The sequence below is a fragment of the Hypanus sabinus genome, chromosome 7 (assembly GCF_030144855.1).
Source record: "Hypanus sabinus isolate sHypSab1 chromosome 7, sHypSab1.hap1, whole genome shotgun sequence".
Classification (NCBI taxonomy): domain Eukaryota; kingdom Metazoa; phylum Chordata; class Chondrichthyes; order Myliobatiformes; family Dasyatidae; genus Hypanus; species Hypanus sabinus.
Window position 1 is genome coordinate 154,326,331 of NC_082712.1, and position 12,970 is coordinate 154,339,300.

Here is a 12,970-nt window from a genome sequence, read left to right on the forward strand (position 1 = left end):
TTCTGTGGTTGTCCATCGGAATCTGATGATGACGTCCACTCCTTTAATGGTGAGACCTTTAATGACTATGCAGTCCTCTCCTGGACCCACAAGCTCTATTGTAGGTGGGACATGTATATGTGGTGGTGATGGCAACCATGGCTACTTTTCTGCTGGCTCTCTTCTGCTGTCTTCTGGTTGTTCTTTCCATCTCCAGAATATGAACACCTTCCCTACCCAGCTGTCGCCAAGTGATACGGTCAACAGCAATATCCTCCAGGTCCTCAGGTCTGATCTTGCACTTCCTTAAAGCATTCTTCATCTGATCCTTATAGTGCTTCTTTAGCCCTCCAGCTGTGCGTCAACCGTGACGTAGCTGGCCATATAACACTCTGCAGGGTAGCTGACATAGGGGTATCCTTATCACGTGCCCCAGCCACTGCAACTGACACTGAGTGATCATGGCCTCAGTACTTCTGCAGTTGGTCTTTACTAGTATTTCAGTGTGAGGTACCCGCTCATGACTAGTAATTCCCAGGATGCACTGAAGGCAGCTTATGTGGAGGCGCTCAAGGACTTGATGTGACGGCTGTAGGTTACTCGTGCTTCACAGCCATAAAGGAGGGTGGTGACACAGACCGCTTGGTATACAGTGAACTTTGTGGAGGGACGAAGGCTCCTGTTCTGAAAGACTCTATGCCGAAGTTTCCCAAAGGTAACTGATGCCTGTTTAATGCGGCTCTGGATGTCGTTGTCAATGCTGCTATCCTCAGAGAGAATGCTCCCTAGATATTTGAAAGATGGCACTACTGACAGCTTTTCATCACCAACAGTGAAGGCTGGTAGGGTGGGTGGGATACTAGTACTCCATTGGCAAACCAGTTCTGTCTTGGTGGTATTGACAGTCAGCCCCATCCTGCTGTACACTCTCACCGCCACAGCAAGAACAGTCTGAAGATCCTCTGGAGTGTGGGCCACAAGAACACAGTCATCTGCATACTGCAGCTCCAGGACCCGTTCTCTATGGAGTTTGGTGATTATGTTGAGCCTCCTGATGTTAAAGAGGTTGCAGTCTAATCTGACGTCCAATGCCACACCGCTGCTATCCTCAATCTCATTGTGGAGAAGGTTGGTAACACACAAGAGGAAGATGTTAAAGAGCACTGGTGCTAGCACACACCCCTGCCTCACCCCTGTATGTACAAGGAAGGGCTCGGACTCTTGCATTCCTATGATCACCCGAGCAGTCATCCCATCATGGAACTGGCAGAGGATGTTAACAGATTTATTGGGACAGCCAAACCTGAAGAGGACATCCCATAAGAGCTCTCTTTGCACAGTGTCGAATGCTTTGGAGAGGTCGACAAAGGCCATAAACAGGACTTAATGTTGCTCCCGGCACTTTTCCTGAAGCTGCCGGGCTATGAAGATCACACATACAGCCCCACACACACACCCCCACCCACCTTATCAAGATATTGTTGACATAGTCTTCCAGATTTTAGAATCAATTCTATTGAATGCAGTGGTCATTTTTTTTGTTGATTTCTAGCCCACTCCCATATGTTTATGATGTTTCTAAGATACCATCTTTTCCAAAGATGTATTGTATCAGAACTTAAGATATAATTGCCTTGAAAGTGAGTTGAGATGATTCAGGTTAGCTAGTATCACTTGACTGTGAGGTTGTGAATAATTGACATGAAATTTAAGAAGTGAATTTTATTTATTCTAAATACTTACAATGTTTATAATCTAACTTCAGCAAGGTAGTAGTGACTCTGCATTAGTTTAACTGTTACTGTAGCTAACCTAGTGACCAACTTTTCCCAGCGGATGAATGATTGATTTGATTACTAAAGGAACTAAAAGGAACCTTTTATTCCTGAACATATAACTGTAAATCTATCTGTCCATCATTCTCTTCATTACCCTTTCAAAAAAATTGTTATGGTATTATCTGCAAAAAAAATTTGAAAGCCTAATGCAAGCTAAAAATGGAGATGAAAAAATGATCTGATTATTATGTCATTGACTCTTTTTAACTTCCTTCAGTGAACAATGTGGGAATTTCTTACAACTACCCGGAATATTTTCTGGATGTGCCTGATCTGGACAATGTAAGTAATTCAAACCTTTAAGTTTTGTGTTTAGAGTCAGTTATACAGCATTGAAAAGGTCCTTTTGGCTCATCTCAACCATGCCAACCTTTTTTGCTCAGCTACAGTAATTTTTGCTTGCATTATATTGCTTTATGACTTGTTTATTCAAAAGCCTGCCTAAATGTTCTATAGGTTTTGTGGTTGCTTCTGATTCCACCACCACCTCTCCCATTTAATTCCACACCAATTTCTCTGTGTATAATTTTAAAAAAACTTTTCCTCAAATCCCATTTAAAACTGATTCACTTTACCTTACACTTACACTTGTCCTCTTGATTTTGAGAGCCTGTTTTTCCCATGATAGGGCTTTGGTTAACAATCCTGCCTGTGCCCGTTCTAATTTTAGATTTTCTCTTTTATTCCCCTCAAAAGAAGTAGAGTTGCTGAGGTTTTGATAGATTCCAGATGGTTTTAAAGTCAGGCTAATTCAATCTGTTCACCTTAACATACTGCAGTATCAGTACCTTCATAGTTAAAATTTGGCAAGATATCTTGTTAATACGTTATAGCACATTATCGAAAACTTAGAATTTGATCTAAGCCAGCTAGCCTAATGCCACCTTGGATTTGATGAACTGATCATTTCACATGGTAGGGTTATTTTTTTTGTAATTATGACTCAATATATAATCTATATGTGCAAATACAGATGTTTCACCTCTTTCTTGTGGGGGATGTGGGGCTAAAATATCTCTGGGTGAATCCAGATAGATTAATGGCAGTTACTAGCACATTAAATTTCAATGTGCAGCATGATGTAAATAGTAAAGCTGTGAGAAATGCCCAGCAGGCCAGACTATATGAATAGAAAAGAAAAAAGAAAGCAAACCTTCTGTTCCATGTTCTTCCCAACTAAACTGACAAGTTTTTCCTCCTTCCCAATTCAGCGAAAGCATCTCAGATCTGAAATATTAACTGTTCATGTTACAGAGGATATGGCCTAACTTGTTGAACACTTCCATGCATTTTCACTTTTTACATTAGTGTTATTTTTAATGTGCCTTGTGGCTTCAACATTGCTTCGTTTGTGGCTGAACATCAAATATCCTTAAACTTTCTTTTGAAGTATGAAGCTATCTCTTGGACATGCATTTCTGTTTGCCAAGAACTCCTTGTGTAAATAAATTTATTATTATTCTCATTATTTTCTTTAATTTTAGATTTCTCATCAAATTTCTCAGGAAGTGTTCTTTTGAAATCCCTAAACTGCTTCATAGCAAAGGCTTTTCTGTATGAAAAGTCTCCATGCCATCCCTTCAGTGAGTTCTTATCATCTTTTCTAGATTATGTGCACTTTTTAATGAGCATTCTTTTGAGACTGTCAATTTGCTTATTTAACAAGTACACTTACCAATTGTGGTTACACCATCATCTGGTCAAATCAACAATATTTCTCATAGGACAAATAGTGTTAACTTTATATTAAATTTCCAGTAAAAATATGGAAATGTAGAGATGCTGATCTTTTATTTGAGTGCTTGAAGCTGGTACTCTGTCACATGTACAACATATACTTAAATGTGTGAAGTGTAATTGAACAAAACTTGGCAGAATGTATGAAAATCCCAACTCGTCATTTCATTGCTACAAGCACAGTGGTAGAGCTGCTGCTGCCTTACATCACCTGACACTTGGGTTCAATCCTGATTTTTAGGTGCTGTCTATATGTCATTGTGATATTCATACACAGTGGACTTGTCACGTACTTATTTCTCCAACCTGGAACATCTAATAATGATGTTCTGGCCAGTCAACTTACCAAGTGAGTTCTCCTCCATGATCCTGACCACAGCTAAACATACTACCAACGGCCATCAGTTAGGCACTCCAGATATTAAATGCTGCCATCAGCAAACAAAAAAAATCTACCCCAACATCTTTCAGATCGTAGTCAGGAGATTTCAATCAGGCTTGTTTGAAGAAATCTCTGCTCAATTATCAACATGTATCTTGTAACCCAGGGGTCCCAACACACTCGACCACTTAGGAATGCCTGCTGTACCATGCCGAGACTGTGTTTCAGGAAATCTGATCAGTTTGCTGTCCTCCTCCTACTGACATACAAGCAGAGGCTAAAGAGCAAGGCTCCAGAGATAAGGACGACAAAGATGTCATAGCAGAAGCAGCTTCAGGATTGATTAGAATCAGTAGACTGGCCCGTGTTCAAGGATTTATCAGAGGTTCTGAACAAATACACCACAGTTGCCATGGAGTTTATAAAAACAGGCCAGTGTGTCTCCCCAACCAGAAGCCGGATGAGCCATGAGATCCTCAATCTGCTGAGGGCCAGATCAAGAGCAATTCCGAAGGCATGGGATAGGTCCTTCCCAAAGAAGTAATAATATTCAAAGGCAAGATGATGCAGCAATGGCTGTCAAGACAAGTCAAAGTCAACATAAAAACCAAAGAGAGGGCACATAATAGAGCAAAAATTAGTGAAAAGTTAAAGGATTGGGAGCTTTTAAAAACCAAATAGAAGGCAACTAAACAAGTCCTCAGGAGGAAAAGATGGAATAAGAACTTAAACTAGCCAATAATATTAAAGACGATACCAAAAGTTCCTTCAGATATATATAAAGTATAGAAGAGAGGCGAAAGTAGATATTGGACCTCTGGGAAATGACACCAGAGAGATAGTACTGGGAGTGAGGAAATAGTGGACAATCTAAGTATTTTGCGTTAGTGTTCACTGTGGAAGATACTAGTAATATGCTGTAAGTTTGAGAGTGTTAGGGTCCGAAGTGAGTGAATTTGCTATTACTAAGGAGAAGGTGCTGGGAAACAAAGGTCTGAAGCTGGATAAGTCACCTGGGTCAGATGGTATGCACCCCATGCTTCTAAAAGTCATAGCTGAAGAGATTGTGGAAGCTTTTGGTATGCTGGCTTTTATAAATCAGAGCATTGAGTATAGGAGTTGGGATGTAATGTTAAAATTGTACAAGGCATTGGTGAGGCCAAACTTGGAATAATGTGTACAGTTCTGGTCACCGAATTATAGGAAAGATGTCAACAAATTAGAGAGAGTACAGAGGAGATTTACTAGAATGTTACCTGGGTTTCAGCATCGAAGTTACAGAGGAAGGTTGAACAAGTTAGGTCTTTATTCTTTGGAGGTTGAGGGGGGACTTGATAGAGGTATTTAAAATTATGAGGGGGATAGATAGAGTTGACGTGGATAGGCTTTTTCCATTGGGAGTAGAGGAGGTTCAAACGAGGACATGAGCTGAGAGTTAAGGGGCAAAAGTTCAGGGGTAACACAAGGGGGAATTTCTTTACTCAGAGAGTAGTAGCTGTGTGGAACGAGCTTCCAGTAGAAGATGTAGTGTTGAGGCTTACGGCACTGGTGGCCTCAATGGGCCAAATGGCCTAATTCTGCTCCTATATCTTATGGTTTATGGTCTTATGTTCTCTGTTTATTGCTTTTTTTTTCTTTTTTGCGCAGTGTGTTGTCTTTTGCATGTTGGTTGCTTTTCTGTCCTGTTGGGTGCAGTCTGCCATTGATTCTGTTGTGTTGCTTGGATTTACTGTGTATACTCACAAGAAAATGAATCTCAGGGTTGTATATGGTGACATATGTACTTTGCTAATAAATTTACATCGAACTTTGAAATTTGCATTGTTACGTATTCAGGCAACAATAAATATATGAGTTCGGCAAGGGTTTCTTATAACAAACAACGCGTTTATTAAACACAGAAAACAAACCCCCCAAAAGTAAACAAACACTACCGTAACTGGAAACAGCTGCTGAGCGGCAGCCCAAACAGTTAGTAAAATGATATTCCAAAACAGTTCTTTAAAGTGGTATTCCAAAACAGTTCTTTAAAGTGGTATTGCCAAAAGTTTGATATGCTCACAGTCCATTTAAAAGGAGAGACTTTATAGGACGATTTAAATTCTCTTTCACGTCGCTTGCTTCGATCCCCGACATCGAACTTCCCACGAAGAATTCACGAAACAGAACGGCTTAAAGGCACTGACCTTTCCTTCTCCACTACCTTCAATCCTTTCTAGGTAAACCTAGGGATTAACATGAAGATAGTCAACGAAATCCTTCCAAATAAGGATCAAACGAAGGTCGCCCCCGTTACACCGTAGAAAGCGATTCTCCTCGATCTTTAACTTCCAACTTCGAATCTTCACTCTCCTCTAATTTCGAACTAACAGAATCATAAAGAACCTGCTGGCAATAACCTTTTAAACTTTAGGCATTAAATAAAAACTTCATCCTTCAACTAAACTGCGTCATCTCTTAAAACACGCAGTGGCATGAAGTCAACCTGGCAAATCCAGCCACGAACTGCCCCTCCTCACAGGGTGGGGTCTACCTTTTATAACCTGTAAAAAAAAACCCGTCACATGATCTCTACTGGCGGGAAAATGACATCATTCCACCATCACAAGACCATCACCTCAAGTCCAGTACAGCTTCAACCCCAGTCACATGACAAGGGCTCCACTGTCATGTGTCACGAGTACGTAACAGCATGTTCTCTCTGTGATCATGTGGCTTCCTCCTGGTACTCTGTCATACCACATCCCAAAGATATATGGTTGGTAAGTTAATTGGCAACAAGTTTCTTTATATGTCTTGATGAGTGTAGAATCTGAGGATATCTGAGAATTTAAAAAAATTAATAGAACTTGTGTAAACGTGGTTGTTGTGGACTTATTAGTCAAAGGGACTGTTTCTGTGCTGAATCTCTCTAAATGCTTCTGTGTTTATGAAATCCTGTCTAGCAATGATCACTTTGCCTGAATCTTTTGCATGAAAAAACATGTTATATTTACATCAACTTGGCTCCAATGTAATAAAGAAGAACTGAAAAATCTAACTTCTGTTGTTTAGCATTTGTGGTGCAAGAATCAACAGTTTGACAAAATTAAAGGCTAGACAGCTCTGGCTGAAGGAAAACTGGCCACCTGTAAAGTGGTTAGTAGAATTTTATTCAGGATTGCATGTTCAGATAAGTAACCAAAAGTAATTTAAATGCTTATTTTACTTTTAGTATTGAAAAATGTGATCAGTTAACTGAATTATATTTATTGCTCCTACTGTATTCAGTAATAAGTTGAGTTGGATCTTTTACCCAAATGCTCTCCCAATATGATAAAATTAGAAATCAAAGTTAATTGTATTCTGATACAATAACAATTTTCTTCCCCTCAGTTCATCAGCAAAATGATCAACATCAATATTCTGTCCGTCAGTAAGGTAAGGTTCATTCTATTAAGTTCTGATTCTGTTGTGCTCATTGAATGGTTGCATTTGTTTTTTCTAGACTGTACCAAATATCAGATAGTATGTGTGGCATTCTGCCAAACATTCCCAGATCTCAAATGTTAATTGTTTCTCTTTCCTCATGCTAGCTGACCTGTAAATGTTTGCTGCACTTCCTAATTTTTAGATTTCCTGTTTCTGTAGTTTTGTTTAACTATTTACAATGCATTTTCACTTGCAGAACAGTATGGAACATTTTTGTCCTGACATTCCACCTCATCTTTGTTTATATGCCGTCTCAAATCTAGTACCTTCTCAGTGCTAGCATTGCCTAATACAAGCAGAGGGCAATGTTCTTGTCAATTTTGCGACAGGAGCACTTTGATTCCTCTGCTAGTGATCTAGCCCTGTTCCATTTGCTTTTTCCATTGCATTGAAGGATAGTGAGGTGCCTCAACAAGCCAGTCTCACAGAAAAGTAGTTGACATTTCAGGCCTAGACCCGTTTTCTGGACTTCGTTGCTGAAGAAGGGTCTCTGCCTGAAACATCAACTATCTATTCATTTCCATAGACGCTGCCTGATCTACTGAGTTCCTCTAGCATTCTGCATGTGTTGTTTTAGATTTCCAGCACTTGCACACTTCTGATGTTCATCACAGAAAAATACCTTAAACATTAATTTGAGAACAGTGCTTTTTATGCACTTAATATTACTAATAAATGAACTTTTTACCAAAAAAGTTTGATTGTAATTCCAAAATATAATGCATTTTAATTTGAAAATTTATTTGTCTTTCAACTTCTACTTTTGTTTGTAGTCTTTAAATAAAATTTTCCATCTTTGGTTTGTTGTAACAAGCTCAGCAGAGGTCACTAGCCTTTGAACTTATTATCATCAAGAAATAAGGAGAGCTGTGCAGCTAAATAAAGAGGGAGATAAGTTTTCATCACATCCTTCAAGTCACCTAGGTCATGCCAGAGTACAATCCTGGGCTGCCCAACAACAGTTTTGTAGGCAACACCTCCACACTGACTTGTGGGATGGTTCATTGATGGGTTCAAGTTATGTTTCTGGCATAGCAGTATTTGTTTGGAGAGGGGTGCACTTTGGTGGAGTGTGTGACAAGAGCTCCTGGGAGAGCAAAAAGAAGCACATACCTCCATACTTAATGTTGTAATTGCCTATTTTAGTGCTGATTCCATTAGCTCATCCATTCCAGGGAAGATGATCCTGTGTACTGAACGATGTACAAATAAAGTGCATTGTGCAGTACTTTTTTTTCAATTGGCCGCACTTGCCTTCAGAGATGTGGGTTTCAAACACGTGTTTTTTGAAAATTCTGTGTATAGATTTTAAGCTGTGGAATCTTTGCAATTTGAAACTGAGGGGATGTTTTTAGACATGTCACTAATACTAAGGGGTAAGTGTTTGGGAATTTGAAAGTAGGTGAGCCGCATGAACTACTTGGGCATGATGTTAGAGTCCATTATTAAGGATAAAGTTTTGGGGTTCTTGGAGGTACACGATAAAATAGGACAAAGTCAACAAAGCTTCCTTAAAGGAGATATCTTTCCTGACAAATCCGCTGGAATTTTTTGAGGAAATAACATGTGGGATAGATGAATGGAAAATAACTCATCCATAATCAAATGGTGAGCACATTTGATGTACCAAATGGCCTAAATCTGCCTCTATGAATTATGTCACCTAAACAGAATCCCATGCAAGAAGAATATTCAGTACATTGGAGTAAGATGACACTCAAAGCTGGTAGTTACTCTGTGGTAACTTTGTTTCCATGAAATTGTGAAACACATGTAATTGCTCTTTATAATTTCTAAAGGTAGGAAGAGTAGGAACCAGTTCTGCCATTCGGTCGAACAAATATACAGTATGTATATACATTGGATTTTTAAAATTTAATATTATAAGAGTGTGTTACTATGCAGGAGTGACCATAAGTCAGGTGTTCTTAACCTGAGGAGGAACACCTGACGTATAAACACCCCTACATACCAGTGAGCTTCTTTAACATTATTAATGCCTGTATGTGCAAATAGTTTTGAGGCCACTTTTGCTGAAAGTCTTGATAATATGTCTGGTGTAAGGATCGTCCTCAAGGAATTATACCTCATATTCTAGTCTTTCTTTATTGGGTCATACTTGTCAAAATACTTCTGTGTCTAGTAAGTTTGGTAGTTACTATTGATGGTGGCACCAAAACCACTTGAAGCTTGATATATTTGAGGCAGCTTTCACAAAGTTAATGTGGTGCCTGCACACCAAACATAACTGTTGCGCTATACACCAAAGTAGTGTTATGATCCCAGCCCCCTCCTTTGTGAGAATCGCAAGAGCACCCGTCGAAAGGGGGGGGGGGTCAGTAGACCCAGTAGGAGAGAGAGAGAGAGAAATGTGCCAAATTGCAGGTCCCACCAGGGATACAGAATAAAGACAACAGCGACTATTGTCTCATGGAGACCGCGTGAAAAGCCCTTGGGCAAGGTGGGCTGGTTGAGAGAGAGATTGCATCATCCCAACCTGATTGACACCTGCGACCCCGTGAGGAAGTATAAAGGAGAGTCTCAGGGGGACAGCCCCTCAGACGCACCCAGAAGACACGAGAGAGTGGTCCCGCAGCAGCGGGAAGCCATTCTGAAGGAAGCCACATGCGTTAGATTCCGGGATTGGAATTTGTGGCTGGAATCACAGAAAACTGCTTTTAACTAACATCGGGGAGAGGGAACCAACGCTCCCCCGATTTCACGGAAGATTCATCAAGACTCGGCAAGTTCTTTCTCTTCTCCCCCCAATCTCTCTCTCTCGGTCGCACCACGCAAAACCAGCGATTTTCAAAGGGCTGAGGCCTGCAGACTTTCAGAGTGACTTTTATATTTCCAACGGACAATCTATTAACCCCTAGACACCAGCAGAGCTCACTTCTTAATGATGATTATTACTATACCCGCGCTTTAGATTGAATGTTGACGATGTGCACTATCTGAATGTATGTATTAACCCTACTTTTGTGTCCCTTTATAAATAAAAATGTTTGAAAATAGTGACAACAGACTTCAACAGACCTCTCTATCTTTGCTGGTAAGTTACGCAGTTACTGGATACGTAACAGTAGGTATCTTTTTTGTAGCATTCAATGACACACCAAACTTGTATAGTTTAAGTATCCTTTATCCAAAATTTCAAACTCCAAAATCAAAATACTTTTCAAGCACTGACATGGAAAATTCCACAAAACACTGGGAAGGTTCCTTGGTGATGCACAGGTCTCTGTGCACCACAGACAATTCTGAGAAGTGACCTTGTATATGTAATGAACAGAAGTTAATGGAAAATAGAAAAACTCTGTATAAAGTGAAAAATGAAGATTTTGATCATGTATTGAAAGAGTAGATTACTCAGTGTCAGAGCGAATATATGCTGCTTACAGTCATCACGTCAAACAGTGCTTCAACTGTGAACTGTTCGCCCTGAGCATCACACCAGCTGTACATAAGCTGTATATGAAATGCAAATGGATTTGTCTTTAGACTTGGGTTCCATCCCCAAGAAATCTCATTATATAAATGCAGGTATTCCAGAATCCAAAATCTGTAATATAGCCAGCCCTAAGCATTTCAGGTAAGGGGAGCTCAACCTGTATATTGTCAAAGAATAAGTAACTGATATATCTGGTCCTTTATTAAGAAGTGGTACTGTGCTCAATGCTTCTACTTATTGATAGCAATATAAGGAATCCTGGAACATCTGTGGACTTTCTACAGAATGCATAATTATTAGCAGTACAAAATAAAAGCTGAAAAAGCAATTATGAAGAATTCTATATAAAATAAACTACATAAATACATCAATTACCAGCATGTATTTACAATGTAATCAACATTATAGTAAGTGCTTTAAAGTGTTTACAGTGCTTTGACGGGATTTATAGAGGGGGTAAGGGTACTAACTAGAATGGTTGATTAGATTAATTATCTTGGGGAAGAAACTTTTTAGATGGTATGAAGAATTTGTTTTAAAAGCCTTGTAGTGCATTCAAGCAAGGGAGCTTTTGCAAAGGTAGTTTTGCAGGGTGGGTGATGTCTATAATGTTTTTTCCTGCCCACTTCTTTTTCCTGGGCACTTGCTATCACTGTTGTGATAGCAGTCTGTAACCATTGACCTTTTCTGCTGACCTGACAGTTTGCTGTGGTTTTCATATATTGTGAGAGATGCTGCATCAAACCAGAAGGTAATGACTGATGTGAGGATGTTCTCTAAGATGACGGTATAGAATTGCACCAGCGTGTTCTGGGGAAGATGACATTTTGCCAACTATCACAAGCAGTACAGGTTACATCTTTTGCCTACCCCTTTTGTTAATGAAGAAGATATGGTTTAACCACGTGAAGTCCTGCAAAATAATGTTGCTCAAAAACCTGATTGTTGAAATGGGGCTAACTGTAGAGTTGTTAATGATGAGTTGGTGGAGAGGGGACACATTTCTCCTGAAATCACTATGCATCTCTACAGTTTTGAGGCATTCAGCTCCAGTTATTGTGGTTGCATCAGGGCACTAGCTTGTTTACTTGGTTGTACTTGCATTTGTCACTTCTGGTGATAAGTCCAATGACGGTGATGTTGTCTGCAAACATCATTATTTTTGCAGATAGATCACTGAAGCCGCGTCCTTTGATGTAGAGAGAAAATAGGCGAGCTGAGAGTACACACTCCTGTGACACACCAGTGCTGAATGACCAGGATGTGGAGATGTGCTTGCCTAATCTCCCAGCTGTCTCCTGTCAGAGAAGAAGTTGGTGATCCACCTGCAGATCATGAACTAATTGCATCAGTATATTGCTGACATTTATTGATTTATATTGCAAAAGAGCTGATGTTTTTTGCTAGTTTTGCTAACAAATTTATTTGCCTTTGAACAGGAAGTGTTGATGTGCAATAATTAACATTCCAAAATCTTTCTTTCATGAGTCTTTTTTCAGTAGTATTAATGCATTTTAAAGAAGTTTAATTTGTGAACATTTTATTTTTAATTATCTTGGATCCTTTCAGAGTTTGTAAAGTAGATTTCTCTAAAGAAGTAAACTTAATTCTTGACTTTAGTTGACTGCGTAGGATATCCCTTTGCCAAAATGCATATCTGTATTAGTTATTCCTTAGCATTTAGCAGTTCACATTATACTGGAAGAGTATTTTGTGCAGTGAAACATAATGTGTTTTATGTTCCTGTTTGCATTTAGAGGTTGCAATGCTTATATGGCATGAATTTAAATGGAAGCCTTTCCATTCATTTTAGCTTGCTGTATAACCCCAGCATCTTTACTGCACCTTTGAGCTGCTGCTGTTAATTAGTTCAATTTGTTGTTCAGTATCCATGTTAATGTTCTTGGAAGAAATTCACTCAAAGGAATTACCTTAAGTAGTGATGGGAAGGCATGAAATGCTCTTTTTTTTTCAATAATTGCATGCAATGCCACCTCTCCCTTTTCCCCCAGTCTCTCCCAGACTTGTAGTCCATTAATAATCTGTTTACAGGGTTATTTTCCCGCGAGTGGGGTGAAGAATTAAATAGTAATGGTCCTTTATTACTTG

At 39.4% G+C, this 12,970-nt stretch overlaps 1 protein-coding gene across 1 annotated transcript in view; it reads left to right on the forward strand.

Annotated features, from left to right (window-relative positions):
* hsd17b12a (hydroxysteroid (17-beta) dehydrogenase 12a) overlaps positions 1–12,970 on the forward strand; it is a 162,239-nt gene that overhangs the window by 96,841 nt on the left and 52,428 nt on the right. The window contains exons 5-6 of the mRNA XM_059975973.1: positions 2,035–2,099; positions 7,312–7,356. Coding sequence (XP_059831956.1) covers positions 2,035–2,099; positions 7,312–7,356 — 110 coding nt within the window. The remainder of the gene's footprint in view (positions 1–2,034; positions 2,100–7,311; positions 7,357–12,970) is intronic.